General features: G+C 44.3%; 2 protein-coding genes across 10 annotated transcripts in view; both read left to right on the forward strand.

The window, feature by feature from the left end:
* Positions 1 to 15,930, forward strand: part of LOC115117214 (zinc finger protein 664-like) — a 440,815-nt gene that overhangs the window by 334,530 nt on the left and 90,355 nt on the right. The gene's annotated exons all lie outside the window — the stretch shown is intronic.
* Positions 4,339 to 14,850, forward strand: LOC115118380 (zinc finger protein 883-like). The gene is made up of 3 exons (XM_065000974.1): positions 4,339 to 4,432; positions 9,662 to 10,265; positions 12,791 to 14,850. Exons 2-3 carry the CDS (start codon positions 9,668 to 9,670, stop codon positions 13,873 to 13,875), a joined length of 1,683 nt encoding a protein of 560 aa, XP_064857046.1. The 5' UTR covers positions 4,339 to 4,432; positions 9,662 to 9,667; the 3' UTR covers positions 13,876 to 14,850.

Raw genomic sequence — 15,930 nt, forward strand, 5'->3', positions numbered from 1 at the left:
CTCACCTGACCTCTCACATTATACCTGACTCACCTGACCTCTCACATTATACCTTACTCACCTGACCACTCACATTATACCTTACTCACCTGACCTCTCACATTATACCTTACTCACCTGACCTCTCACATTATACCTCACTCACCTGACCTCTCACATTATACCTCACTCACCTGACCTCTCACATTATATGAAAATGGCAAGAAAGTTCAGGACAAACACACATTAAGAACACCGGCTCTTTCCATGAGATCGACTGACCAGGAGAATCCAGGTGAAAGCTATGATCCCTTATCGATGTCACTTGTTAAATCCACTTCAATCACTGTCGATGAAGGGGAAGGTCAAAGATGGATTTTGAAGCCTTGAGACGTGTGTGTGTGTGTGTGTGTGTGTGTGTGTGTGTGCCATTCAGGGGGTGAATGGCCAAGACAAAAGATTTAAGACACCGGTTTGTGTCAAGAACTGCAACGCTGCTGGGTTTTTCACGCTCAACCGTTTCCCCTGTGTATCAAGAATGGTCCACCACCCGAAGGACATCGGGTTGACAACTGTGGGAAGCCTTGGAGTCAACATGGGCCAGCAGTACAGCTTTCAACACCTTGTAGAGTTCGTGCCCCAACTAACTGAAGCTGTTCTGAGTCAATAATAACTCAATATCAGGAAGGTTTACATAATGTTTGGTATACTCAGTGTATATCTTCTATAAACGACAACCTGCCCTGAAATTCTATACATGATCTTTACTATATATATATATATATATATATATATACACACAGGTTCACTCCAGCCCCACATCCTTCTCTCCCAGCCCCCCCCCCCCTCCACCCCCAGTCCTCCACCCAGTCCCAGGTTCTCTCCTGCCCCAGATCCTTCTCCCCCACAGGCTACCCTTCTCTCCCAGACCCCCTCCACCCCAGTCCTCCACCCAGCCCCCAGGTTCTCTCCTGCCCCAGATCCTTCTCCCCCACAGGCTACCCTTCTCTCCCAGACCCCCTCCACCCCAGTCCTCCACCCAGCCCCCAGGTTCTCTCCAGCCCCAGATCCTTCTCCCCTCCCAGGCTACCCTTCTCTCCCAGACCCCCTCCACCCCCAGTCCTCCACCCAGCCCCCAGGTTCTCTCCAGCCCCAGATCCTTCTTCCCCCAGGCTACCCTTCTCGCCCAGACCCCCTCCACCCCCAGTCCTCCACCCAGACCCCAGGTTCTCTCCAGCCCCAGATCCTTCTCCCTCCCAGGCTACCCTTCTCGCCCAGACCCCCCTCCACCCCCAGTCCCCCATCCAGACCCCAGGTTCTCTCCAGCCCCAGATCCTTCTCCCCTCCCAGGCAACCTTTCTTTCCCAGACCCCCCTCCACCCCCAGCCATAGAGCTCCAAGGACCACTGGGGTCTTCTTCCCATGATGGTCACATCAAACTCTCCTTTATAAAATCCAATGTCCAGTGTGGAAAGGGTCAACGCACATCATCAGACTATCCCAGACTCCCAGATAGTGTTAAATCATTTTAAAACCCTACTCCAAGTGTGTGTTTAAAAATTATTTAACATTTTTCAAAAATTCCCAGGTTTTCCAGAAACCCTGTTTGGAGGATTCCGGATCTCCGGCAAACCTGGGAATGTGGAACGCTTTCAACACCTTGTAGAGTTCATGCCCCAACTAACTGAGGCAGTTCTGTTCTATATATATATAAGTTGAAACACTGTATGCAGCTTTCTGTACATTGCATTTTCTGTCATTATGGATTTGATTATTCACTGTCATTAAGTTATGTTGACCTATACTAACAGGATGTAAAACTAAAGGTAAATAAAAAGGTCATTTACATTACTGCTTTGTTTTTTCATGTTTTTTAGTACAGGGTTTAGGCATCATTCAGGATACTGGTTTGTATAAAATATCACCACCTAACCAACTTGAAGAGACACCAGTGAAGTTGAATGCAGTGGGTGTAGTAGCTTCGTTGAACCAGAAGGTGGCGACCCGTAATTTAAACAGCTTGAGTAAAGAAGTTGCTTTCCCGCCATGACTGGCCTCACACTCCAGTACTGTAGGTGGCGCTGCATGCACCTGTCAGATGGTTGCGATCCGCCAATACAAATTAAAGGAGTTGCTTTCCTGCCATCACTGGCCTCACACTCCAGTACTGTAGGTGGCGCTGCATGCACCTGTCAGTTGGTTGCGATCCGCCAATACAAATTAAAGAAGAAGTTGCTTTCCTGCCATCACTGGCCTCACACTCCAGTACTGTATGTGGCGCTGCATGCACCTGTCAGGTGGTTGCGATCCGCCAATACAAATTAAAGAAGAAGTTGCTTTCTTCCAATAGCGGAACCTTGATCAAGGTGCTTCACGTATTATCTGAGCTGACCATTGTTTCCAAACAAAAATGTATGAAGATATAAGATCGTATTCTTAAAATGGCATTCAGCAGAATAAAACATAACAAAGCGACCCCCCCCATTTCTGTAAATTGCTGAGTGTGTAACCACTCTCAAATTCCTAGACAGAGTTATGGATGCAGGACTGGCCATGCATCCATGATAGTTTTGAAGCTATATAGTGTTGGTTTACATTTGCTTTGTTTATCAACACTGGAGTAAAACAGGCTTTATTTAATATGTTGGGTTCTGACGGGGTAAGAGTTTATCTAAGCTTGTGAGGAATTTATATTCTTCAAAAATCGATGGGTACATGAATGTAGGCAGCAACATAATGATTTAGTGCAGTTGCGCAATGTATGCATCTATCGCAGCCTTGACTGTCCTGAGTTCGCAGATAGTTATTCTCACGATGACAGTGAAGTGAAGGCGTAAGAATGGCAAAAAGATCAGTCCTTCGTCTCACTGTTTACCACCTTTGCCTTGAGTACATACCTACATCTCCTGAATACAAACCAACTAAACGTACGTGTCACTCTTCATGCTCTCTTGAAAACTTTGCGGATCTTGAAATGGAACCAGTTGTCTGAGCGCTCTGATGTTGAGCCAGACCAGGATGAAGTGGGCCGGCCAGCAGTGACAGGTGTAGTGAAGATCTTTGGAAAGAGTGGATTCCTGCTTTGTTTTGGCCACACAGTGTCGGACCGGGGAAAGGACAAACTGGGAATGGTTACATCTGTGAACGTTTCGAGAATTGTTGAGATTTTGTTTTGTGCATCCTCCGCTCAGAGGAAGAGGACGTGTTGTGATTTGCTCTAGGGAGTAGGGCGCCACTCAGAGGTGATCAGTGTTGTGATTTGCTCTAGGGAGTAGGGCGCCACTCAGAGGTGATCAGTATTGTGATTTGCTCTAGGGAGTAGGGCGCCACTCAGTGGTGATCAGTGTTGTTATTTGCTCTAGGGAGTAGGGCGCCACTCAGTGGTGATCAGTGTTGTGATTTGCTCTAGGGAGTAGGGCGCTACTCAGTGGTGATCAGTATTGTGATTTGCTCTAGGGAGTAGGGCGCCACTCAGTGGTGATCAGTGTTGTGATTTGCTCTAGGGAGTAGGGCGCCACTCAGTGGTGATCAGTGTTGTGATTTGCTCTAGGGAGTAGGGCGCCACTCAGAGGTGATCAGTATTGTAAACATATTCCTGGTGATTGTTAAACCCGCCGTTTGGTAAGACACAGACCCGGTGACAATGGCGAGTCTGAGAATACGCTGTCTGTCTTGTTGAGCTTTGACACCGACTTTTCTATTGGCGCCCTGCTCCTGAGAGCAAAGAAATGCACAGCTCTTGTCCCGAGAAACGTGGAGCGCTTGATCCCTCTGGATGGAAGAAACGCAACAAATCACCAACAGTCCACTTTGAGTTACTTTCAATGACTCAACAGTCCACTTTGAGTTGCTTTCAATGACTCAACAGTCCACTTTGAGTTACTTTCAATGACTCAACAGTCCACTTTGAGTTACTTTCAATGACTCAACAGTCCCCAACCTCTTCTCCACTCAACCAGAACTAGGTCTGTGATATTATTCCGGCAGACTCCGGCAGACTACCATAGAAGATGATCTTGTCAAAGATTGTTTTTATAACTAACTCAAGATGGACCACAGCCTGTCCTTTAAAGTGGGAACAAATTCGTTTTTTGTTTTTTATACTTTGGCAAAGGGTAAAATCTACAAAAATGTGTCTTAACAGATGCTAGTTTTGGGAACAAAAAACTGTATTGAGATCAAACGTTTCACCTATGTGAAAGTTTGCATGAATTCGTACAACATCGATCTTATCCCACTGCCGGCCACTGGGCATCCTCTCATCACCATATTTGGTAGTGAGTGGAAACGCCAACCGGATGCTTCACACTAATATATTTCCGGTGAAATATCTGGCTCATTGGCTATCTGTGACGTCGTTCTGGGAAAGGAGGTGGTTCGGAGTTACGCTAGTTAGCTGTTGTTGTTGTCGCTAGTATCGTCGGTAGTCAACATTTCAAAGTCCAGGTCCAAAGTAAGATCAAGCTTTTAAAACATTCTATAACGATTCTATGTACATAACACATTATTTGTTTACACAAAAAGCTAGTATTCAGGACATTAGATACGGTCTAGCCATGTTATCTAGCTAACGTTAGCTATAGTGGGTTGAAGTTGCCTAGGTTTTCATCTTCATCCTAGGCTAGCTAGCTAGCTATCGTTGTTAGCAAGCACGTTTGTTTAGCTAGCTATCTTCAATGTCATATGTGATTAGTGAATCGTTCATTTCAACCAGGCAGCCTGATCACTAGATAGTAAGTGGGCATGGACGGCGCCAGAACTAATCAGTTGGACAGGCATTTGATGAACTATTGTGGCTGTCGGTGCCGTTTAAGATGAGGGAGGACCATTGGCGATGTTAGCATGTACATCTTGGTGGAAAAAAACAACAACAAATGTGGCATGCCAGCAAAGCCACAACACAACACTAAACAATACAGTCATTGCATTATAACGGTGACAAACGGTGCCCACAAACGGTTAGGACCTACATAAAGCTGTCCCAACAGCAGTCCCAACACCTTACCACTGCTACTCTTGGCTATCAGCAGAATCTTGTCTGGCAGCGAATCAGTTCATTCAGACTCATTTACTGACAACAACAGCTGATATGGCTGACTTGCTTAAACAAATGTGGTTTCTAATGACAATTGAGATGTACAAACTATGTCATAAGGGGGCGACAAGCGGATAAGAGGAAATCCATAAACGCGCGGCACAAATCATGTTTCATTGACAGCATGGCCAATGTTGAATGTTTATCAATTTAAACTAGGAAAATAGCCCCTTAATCCCAGATTTGAGACCACACAGCCGCTGCCACTGATTCCTTCCAAACCACTCGTTGTATTTGCGATTTCCAACTTGTTGTGTAATGTTTATGTCCGATGAGCACCGATATGTTTTCTCAATCATTTATCTTCATAAAACAAGGATTAAAATGTTTTCCAGTAGATTGTCGACTTGATTCATGATGATTACTGCTAGCTAAGATTGTGAAAGTATAATGTCCAATCAAAGCTACTGTAGATATGTGATTTGATGTAAATTTATCTGTGGCCAAAATTTATCTGTGGCCCCCCCCAAATTAAATATATATATTTTTTGTGCTAAAATGTGGGGCTCAAAACAGGTGGGGCTCTGCCCTTAGTGACTGGTCCCCACTTGGAGGATCATAATATATTGTATGAGCAAGGCCTTGTGTCTATTCCAGCTTATTGGATGACTCCATTCACCCAGCTCAGTGGAACATCTATAGGTTTAGGTTACGACATGGTTCCTAACATGACTCCATTCACCCAGCTCAGTGGAACATCTATAGGTTTAGGTTACGACATGGTTCCTAACATGACTCCATTCACCCAGCTCAGTGTAACATCTATAGGTTTAGGTTACGACATGGTTCCTAACATGACTCCATTCACCCAGCTCAGTTAACATCTAGGTTTAGGTTTGGTTAACATGACTCCATTCACCCAGTTCATCTAACATGACTCCATTCACCCAGCTCAGTGTAACATCTATAGGTTTAGGACTCCATTCACCCAGCTCAGTGTAACATCAGGTTTGGTTCCTAACATGACTCCATTCACCCAGCTCAGTGTAACATCTATAGGTTTAGGTTACGACATGGTTCCTAACATGACTCCATTCACCCAGCTCAGTGTAACATCTATAGGTTTAGGTTAGACATGGTTCCTAACATGACTCCATTCACCCAGCTCAGTGTAACATCTATAGGTTTAGGTTACGACATGGTTCCTAACATGTCACAATAACTCCTCCCTGGCATTTTCATTCGTTGTCATGTCAACCAACACTGTATTCAAAGCGCCCACTATTATGTATATTCTGTCTGTAGAATTATAATAAACATTCTATTTCCAGGATTCCAACAGTTCACCCAAGTGTTCTGATCTAAATCGCAATTGCAACATTTGGTTAAAAATAAGGCCTAGTTTTGTTTTACCCCCTTTTCTCCCCAAATTTGTGGTAGTTACAGTTGGTAGTTACAGTTGGTAGTTGGTCTTGTCTCATCGCTGCAACTCCTGTACGGACTCGGGAGAGGTGAAGGTGGAGAGCCGTGCGTCCTCCGAAACCCAACCAAACCGCACTACTTCTAGACACAATGCCCACTTAACCTGGAAGCCAGCCTCACCAATGTGTCGGAGGAAACGCTGTACACCTGGCCACCGTATCACCGTGCACTGTGCCCGGCCCACCACAGGGGTCGCTGGTGCACGATGGGACAAGGACATCTCTGTCGGCCAAACCCTCTCCTAACCCTGACGACGCTGGGTCTATTGTGCGCTGCCCCATGGGTCTCCCGGGCACACAAACACCCAGAATCCCTAGTGGCACAGCTAGCAGTGTGATGCGCTGCCCCATGGGTCTCCCGGTCACACAAACACCCAGAATCCCTAGTGGCACAGCTAGCAGTGTGATGCGGTGCCCCATGGGTCTCCCGGTCACACAAACACCCAGAATCCCTAGTGGCACAGCTAGCAGTGTGATGCGGTGCCCCATGGGTCTCCCGGTCACACAAACACCCAGAATCCCTAGTGGCACAGCTAGCAGTGTGATGCGGTGGCCCATGGGTCTCCCGGTCACACAAACACATCCTCTAACCCAGAATCCCTAGTGGCACAGCTAACAGTGTGATGCGGTGCCCCATGGGTCTCCCGGTCACACAAACACCCAGAATCCCTAGTGGCACAGCTAGCAGTGTGATGCGGGGCCTCAGACCACTGCGGCTCTTGGAAGGCCTCGGCCGTGTTCTTTCTGCCCGTATCGTGAACCCGTATCGTTGCAGTGTGGAAATGATCTCATATGAGTGTAGAAGCAGGAAATCATTTTTGGTTGAAGTCGAATTGTTTCATAACTGTTCAATCAGAATGGATCACTTTACTACTAAAGCACATTTACAACTTTTATTACTAAAACACATAAAATACCGTCATAAATTAGAAACATAGTGTGATATGATATTTTGGTCATGTCGCCCAGCCCCTTCCTTCTCTGAGGAACCTCCACTTAGATAGTTAATATTTTTACGGGACTTCCTGTGGGCGCCTGCTTGTCCCTGGACACATGTTCATGGCTGTTTATAATAAAGGCCATAGGCAGTTCATGAGTTTCATTGGCGGGTTAGGGGGTGGCGGGTTAGGGGTGGCGGGTTAGGGGTGGCGGGTTAGGGGTGGCGGGTTAGGGGTGGCGGGTTAGGGGTGGCGGGTTAGCGGTGGCGGGTTAGGGGGTGGCGGGTTAGGGGTGGCGGGTTAGGGGTGGCGGGTTAGGGGTGGCGGGTTAGGGGTGGCGGGTTAGGGGTGGCGGGTTAGGGGTGGCGGGTTAGGGTGGCGGGTTGGGGTGGCGGGTTAGGGGTGGCGGGTTAGGGGTGGCGGGTTAGGGGTGGCGGGTTACTGGGGTGGCGGGTTAGGGGTGGCGGGTTAGGGTGGCGGGTTAGGGGTGGCGGGTTAGGGGGTGGCGGGTTAGGGGGTGGCGGGTGTTAATTTAGGCCCTGATGGCAATGATCCGTTTATTTTTAATAATTTTACGGGAGATTAATATAATAATTTTACATAAGAAATGTTAGTTTGTAAATTTGGAACATTTGAAAATAAATAAACATTTATTATTTAACCTCTTATTATTTGGAGCCCTCGGTACCCATTAAGCCCAGTCTGGATTCTTCACATCTACTTAATCATTCAGCCAGCGTGATATCAAATGTCATTTTGGTTCGGCTTTGCTTTAAACTAGCAAACTTCTTGCTTGTAATTGTATCTAGCAATCCAGCTAGATATCATTTGTTAGATTTGCGTCAATTCGAATCTGGTATCAGGATAAATATGACAATGAGTCACCGATTGTATACTATGTATTTTTTATTATAGCTAAGCAATAAGTGGTAAATGCAATTTTTGTATATACGGGCTCTCTGTCCCACCTCGCAGGGCAAACAGAGAACTGACAGGATGTATGTAAACAGTATTCTTTATACTGTGATAGACAGTTCCAACCCGTCTGTTGGCCTATCACAGTAGAGGCTGGGCGTGGTTTAAACTTGCTCAGCCCATTGCAGGCGCAATGCTCTTGCTCTTGGCGCTTCTGTTGATAGATGTAACTGTTTCTGTGAAGAACATCCATGCGCTCATGCTCCATACCGTTATCACGCACCTGGCTCCTGTTATCTAACAAAAGACCACTTGTTCTGCAACCCCACGCTCTGAATGTGCCCCCCAACTCATTGCACAGTCCCTGTCTTCTGTATTTTTCCATCATGAGAAAGGTTCATGGCCCTGACACTTTTAACAATGTTTCAAGTCAGCTATGTTGCATAACACATACATACATCCACACAAGCCAACAGCAGATAATATTCAATCATATATATGGTAACAGGCTATAGTGCATAATCCCACAGTAAAATGTCCAGTAAGCTAAAGTTATTAGCTCAAATCTAAAGTTAACCAATTAGCTCAAATTGAGCTCAAATGGTGTTAACCCAATTAGCTCAAATGGCTAACGTTAACCCAATTAGCTCAAATGTCTCAGCTCAAATGGCTAAAGTTAACCCAATTAGCTCAAATGGCTAAAGTTAAATAGTTCAAATAAAGTTAACCCAATTAGCTCAAATGGCTAAAGTTAACCCAATTAGCTCAAATGGCTAAAGTTAACCCAATTAGCTCAAATGGCTAACGTTAACCCAATTAGCTCAAATGGCTAACGTTAACCCAATTAGCTCAAATGGCTAACGTTAACCCAATTAGCTCAAATGGCTAAAGTTAACCCAATTAGCTCAAATGGCTAAAGTTAACCCAATTAGCTCAAATGGCTAAAGTTAACCCAATTAGCTCAAATGGCTAAAGTTAACCCAATTAGCTCAAATGGCTAAAGTTAACCCAATTAGCTCAAATGGCTAAAGTTAACCCAATTAGCTCAAATGGCTAAAGTTAATTAACCCAATTAGCTCAAATGGCTAAAGTTAACCCAATTAGCTCAAATGGCTAACGTTAGCGATCGTTGCCATCACCACAGCAATGTTAGCTAGCTAGCTATATTTTCTTAGCAGAATCCTAGTAGATAGACCATGCATGCAACATTTTCCATCTATTCCTTTTTATAAGCAAAACTGTTCTAGTGAAACTCATCCTGTTTGTGAAACTCACTTTTCATTTTTTTGTGCCTCTTTTGAATCCATCTGTAGTCTTCCATGTCTGAACCCAAGTCCACAGAGTCCCTGGGTTCTGGCTGTGGTGTTCCAGCCCAGAGAAGCTCACAGCAGGGTCCAGAGATGGTGTCAGTGAAGCTGGAGGACTGCAGTCAAACACTGGAACTCAATGTGATTGTCAAAGAAGAGCCAGAAGTCCTAGAGGAAGAGATGACTGTCAAAGAGGAGGCGGCGGAGGAGGAGAGAGCAGTCGGAGAGGAGGAGAGAGCAGTCGGAGAGGAGGAGAGAGCAGTCGGAGAGGAGGAGAGAGCAATCGGAGAGGAAGAGGAGGAGAGAGCAATCAAAGAGGAAGAGGAGGAGAGAGCAGTCAAAGAGGAAGAGGAGGAGAGAACAGTCAAAGAGGAAGAGGAGGAGAGAGCAGTCAAAGAGGAAGAGGAGGAGAGAGCAGTCAAAGAGGAGGAGGAGGCAGAGGAGAGAGCTGTCAAAGAGGAAGAGGAGGAGAGGACAGTCAAAGAGGAAGAGGAGAGAGCTGTGAAAGACAGAGAGGAGGAGGAGAGAGCAGTCAAAGAGGAGGAGGAGGATAGCAGAGAAGTGTCTGATCCAGATCTGGAGGAAGAAGTAGATAGTATCACTGACCCAGGTACGTTCAGATGTGGAGTACAGAGAGAGGTTGGTGTCTCAGGGGATTCTAAAATTATTATTGCTATTATTGACAGCTCACTTCCCACAACTATTGTTAAAGTTAGCCCAGCTTTTAGACAGAGATGATATATTATTGTTAAAGTTAGCCCAGCTTTTAGACAGAGATGTTATACTATTGTTAAAGTTAGCCCAGCTTTTAGACAGAGATGTTATACTATTGTTAAAGTTATCCCAGCTTTTAGACAGAGATGATTTATTATTGTTAAAGTTAGCCCAGCTTTTAGCCCAGCTTTTAGACAGAGATGATATACTATTGTTAAAGTTAGCCCAGCTTTTAGACAGAGATTATATACTATTGTTAAAATTAGCCCAGCTTTTAGACAGAGATGATATACTATTGTTAAAGTTAGCCCAGCTTTTAGACAGAGATGATATACTATTGTTAAAGTTAGCCCAGCTTTTAGACAGAGATGATATACTATTGTTAAAGTTAGCCCAGCTTTTAGACAGAGATGATATTATATTGTTAAAGTTAGCCCATCTTAAAGTTAGCCCAGCTTTTAGACAGAGATGATATACTATTGTTAAAGTTAGCCCAGCTTTTAGACAGAGATGATATTATATTGTTAAAGTTAGCCCATCTTTTAAAGTTAGCCCAGCTTTTAGACAGAGATGATATTATATTGTTAAAGTTAGCCCATCTTTTAGAAGAGATATACTATTGAGTTAGCCCAGCTTTTAGACTATTGTTAAAGTTAGCCCAGCTTTTAGACAGAGATGATATACTATATTAGCTTTTAGACAGAGTTAAACTATTGTTAGTTAGCCCAGCTTTTATGTTATACTATTGTTAAAGTTAGAGCTTTTAGACAGAGATGTTATACTCCCAACTTTTAGACAGAGATGTTATACTAGTTAGCCCAGCTTTTAGACAGAGATGATATTACTATTGTTAAAGTTAGCTTTTAGACAGAGATGTTATACTATTGTTAAAGTTAGCCCAGCTTTTAGACAGAGATGTTATACTATTGTTAAAGTTAGCCCAGCTTTTAGACAGAGATGTTATACTATTGTTAAAGTTAGCCCAGCTTTTAGACAGAGATGTTATACTATTGTTAAAGTTAGCCCAGCTTTTAGACAGAGATGTTATACTATTGAGTTAGCCCAGCTTTTAGACAGAGATATACTATTGTTATTGCCCAGCTTTTAAAGTTCTATTGTTAAAGTTAGCCCAGCTTTTAGACAGAGATGATTTATATTGTTAAAGTTAGCCCAGCTTTTAGACAGAGATGTTATACTAGTTAGCCCAGCTTTTAGACAGAGATGTTATATACTATTGTTAAAGTTAGCCCAGCTTTTAGACAGAGTTAAAATTAGCCCAGCTTTTAGACAGAGATGATATACTATTGTTAAAGTTAGCCCAGCTTTTAGACTTAAAGTTAGCCTCAGCTTTTAGACAGATGTTATACTATTGTTAAAGTTAGCCCAGCTTTTACAGAGATGTTATACTATTGTTAAAAGTTAGCTTTTAGACAGAGATGTTATTATTAGCCCAGCTTTTATGACTAGAGATGATATACTATTGTTAAAATTAGCCCAGCTTTTAGACAGAGATGATATACTATTGTTAAAGTTAGCCCAGCTTTTAGACAGAGATGATTTACTATTGTTAAAGTTAGCCCAGCTTTTAGACAGAGATGTTATACTATTGTTAAAGTTAGCCCTATTGTTAAAGTTAGCCCAGCTTTTAGACAGAGATGTTATACTATTGTTAAAATTAGCCCAGCTTTTAGACAGAGATGTTATACTATTGTTAAAGTTAGCCCAGCTTTTAGACAGAGATGTTATACTATTGTTAAAATTAGCCCAGCTTTTAGACAGAGATGTTATACTATTGTTAAAGTTAGCCCAGCTTTTAGACAGAGATGATATATTATTGTTAAAATTAGCCCAGCTTTTAGACAGAGATGCTATACTCACAGTATACCAACCTGTGTCTCTGACTGTTTGACAACTCTTTCCCCAAGTCGGTGTGTGTATATCTGTGGATGGTAGATGGTTGTGATTAGAAAGTTGTTGTTTTCATCGCCCAGTAAATAATCTGCTGTTAATGAATGAAACAATGAATAAAGAGTTGTAAGCTTGGGCTCGTGCCATCACCTGCTGTTGTGCCCTTGAATAAGACTCTTAACCGCCCACAGCAACTGGTCCACATGCCTTGACTAAGACTCTTAACCGCCCACAGCAACTGGTCCACATGCCTTGACTAAGACTCTTAACCGCCCACAGCAACTGGTCCACATGCCTTGACTAAGACTCTTAACCGCCCACAGCAACTGGTCCACATGCCTTGACTAAGACTCTTAACCGCCCACAGCAACTGGTCCACATGCCTTGACTAAGACTCTTAACCGCCCACAGCAACTTGGACAAATAAAGGGATCTTAATCGTTTTTTTAGACGAGTCTAAAGCCAATGCTTCTGATCCTGATTCTAACCCCATATCTGTCCATATTCCCACAGGAGAGATCTCCAACCCAGGTTCAGACAGTGAGCCCAGTTCCACAGCATCAGGAAGCCATAAACAACACAGACGGAGGAACTCAAGACAGAAACATCACCACTGCATGGACCGACCCTGCTCAGATTCTAGAGGCAGTTTTGTGTGTCCAACTCACCTCATACCACGCAAAAAGACCCTCAAAAGAAAGAAAACGTACCCGTGTGGTCAATGTGGGAAGAGATTTCAGACACCAAGCAGCTTGAAGACGCACCAACTTACTCACACAGGACAGAAGTCGTACCACTGCTCCCAGTGTAGGAAGACTTTCAGTTGTTCGTTCAATTTGAAGAGGCATCAGAGAATACACACAGGAGAGAAGCCTTTCCACTGCTTCCAATGTGGGAAGAGCTTCCGTATGGAAGGACAGCTAAACGAACACAAGAGAATACACACAGGAGAGAAGCCGTACCACTGCTTTCAGTGTGGGAAGCGCTTTGGTCGGGCAGGAGCTCTAAAGGCACACCAGCTAATTCACACAGGAGAGAAGCCGTACCACTGCTCTCAGTGTGGGAAGAGCTTCAGTCAGGCAGGACACCTGAAGACACACCATCGAATTCACTCGGGAGAGAAGCCATACCACTGCTCTGTTTGTGAGATGAGTTTTCCTCTTTTACAGACCTTAAATAGACACCAGCTTACTCACACAAGAAAGATGCCTTATCACTGCTCCCAGTGTGGGAAGAGCTTCAGTCAAACAGGAAGCCTGAGGGCACACCAGTTAACTCACACAGTAGAGAAGCCTTACCACTGCCTTCAATGTGGAAAGAGTTTCAGTCATTCATCAAATGTGACGGCCCACCAGTTAACTCACACAGGAGAGAAGAATTACCACTGCACTCAGTGTGGGAAGAGCTTCAGTCTGGCAAGATACCTGAAGAAACATTGTCAAACGCACACGGGAGAGAAGCCTTACCACTGCCCTCAGTGTGGGAAGAGTTTCCGTCAGTCATCACATTTGAGGGCACACAAGTTAACTCACACAGGACAGAAGCCCTGTACCGCTTCTCTCAGTGTGGGAAGATCTTCAGGCAGACACCAGACTTAAAGAGACACCAGCTAAACGTGGACACGTTTTTATCCCGATCTACAGGCTCCAGATCAGATCTCGGCCCATTGACTGTTCCTAGGCCGTCATTGAAAATAAGAATTTGTTCTTAACTGACTTGCCTAGTTAAATAAAGGTAAAATGTATCTACAGGCTCTTACGACCTCACAATAATTTAACATGTTGAATATATTGGGCCTCAAATCAACCATTATTGCTGAGTGCGAGCAGTGCTCAGAGCACTTATGAGGCACGTCCCACCGTCAGCCAATCAGCTCCTCAGAAAGCTAACGTTGGCTAGGCTAATAGCTAACGTTGGCTGGCTGACTCGCTTGCTGGCTAAGATAATTGCATACAGCAAACATTTTCAGATAATTGGTTAGATGGAAGGGCTGGATATTGATGCACGGACCGGTTTGGGTTTTTACTTTACATTCTATGTCGGCCGTCAATGTAATTAAGAATTTGTTTTTATTGGACTTGCCTAGTTAAAGACACGTGTTGTTTCTGGTCCACCAGACACGTGCGCATGGTCAATGCAGCACACGCAACAATATCAATACACTTCTAGAATGTACCCTTCCTTTTGTTTCTTACATCTGCAAACAACTGGTTTGTCTTTTCTTAGCGAGTTGCATGAATATATTATCTACATGAAGTATCTCCTCCCTGGCATTTTCATTTGTTGTCATGTCAACCAACACTGTATTCAAAATTCCCACTTATTTATATTATATTTCCATGATTTCAACAGTTTGGCCCCCCAAGTGTTTTGATCTAAATTAGAAGTCAAATCGCAATTACATTTGGTAAAAATAAATCCTTGATTTTTTGGGGGCCAATATCGTGCAGCCCTGCGTGGCAGTGTGAAAATAATCACAAATTAGTGCAGGAAATGAAGACATTGATGGAAATGTAGGAAATTGTATTTGTTTAAAGTTGAATTGTACAATATAAAACAATAAGAATGGAGAACGAATTTTGTATTATTCAAAAACCTAAAATCCGGGGGGCGGAGCTAGCATGTTGGAGTGAACGGCTGTGCGTGAGATGCTCCTGCAACTTTTTTGAGAAATAATCTAATTTAACCTAATTTATGGCACTTTTTACAACAAACGTTTCTTTCTAATACAAGATTGTAACTTTTTATATGAAAATGCCGAGTAATAAGCGACCAAAGGACAATAAATCCACAGCGGAGGCCTACTCCCCACTAAACAACGAGACAGACAAGGCGGGAGGCACATGCAACAACGTGACACTTACAGAACTTACCCGGGTTTTGGGGGAGCTACGTGTTGCTATAGCTGAGGATCTTAGGGCCACTATTGCTGAGCTGGACACCAAAATCGAGAGCGTCATTCGAACGGTCGCTTCGCATGGCCAGAGTATTGTGGACCTTGAGAAAGCTTCTGAATTCAACGCTGGTAGGATCGACGAGTTAGAGAAGCTATGCACGTCATTGCAGGATACTGTGCAGAGGCTTTCTGTGAAAGTGGTGGACATGGAGGGCCGATCCAGACGTAATAACCTTCGCGTTGTTGGTCTGGCAGAGGGGATAGAGGCGGGCTCTCGCCCTACCGACTTCTTCGCCAAGCTATTGAAGGATGCAATGGGATCGGATGTTTTGGATTCGGATCCCCAGCTGGACCGCGCACATCGCTCCCTTGTCCCAGTGCCTGGACCGGGCCAAGGTCCTCGCCCAGTAATAATATGTTGTCACAGTTTCAAGACCAAGGATCTTATCCTGCGTGAAGCTCGAATGAGGGGCAACCTGTCACATAAAGGGCATCCATTCCGTGTCTATGAGGATTATGCGCCCGATGTGGCAAAGCATCGCGCCGACTACAGAGATGTCATGACCAAACTCTACAAACTCCATCTTCGCCCAGCCTTACTCTTCCCGGCAAGACTAAGAATTACCCCGCCTTCCGGTGAAGATTTGGCTCTCCTCGGTTTTGGACGCAGAGAAGTTTATCCGGGGATATACACCAATCCCCCGTACAGGTTAGAGTGCCTTGTTATTGCGTGTTAGGGTTTGCTCATGGACTCGAA

This window comes from Oncorhynchus nerka, linkage group LG15 (assembly GCF_034236695.1).
Source record: "Oncorhynchus nerka isolate Pitt River linkage group LG15, Oner_Uvic_2.0, whole genome shotgun sequence".
NCBI classification, from domain to species: Eukaryota; Metazoa; Chordata; class Actinopteri; order Salmoniformes; family Salmonidae; genus Oncorhynchus; species Oncorhynchus nerka.

Excerpts from the sequence above, each read along its gene's own strand:
- LOC115118380 (XM_065000974.1), top strand. The coding sequence starts at position 9,668 with ATGTCTGAACCCAAGTCCACAGAGTCCCTGGGTTCTGGCTGTGGTGTT. Across the intron at positions 10,266-12,790 it reads AGATAGTATCACTGACCCAG|GAGAGATCTCCAACCCAGGT; the intron begins GTACGTTCAGAT and ends ATATTCCCACAG.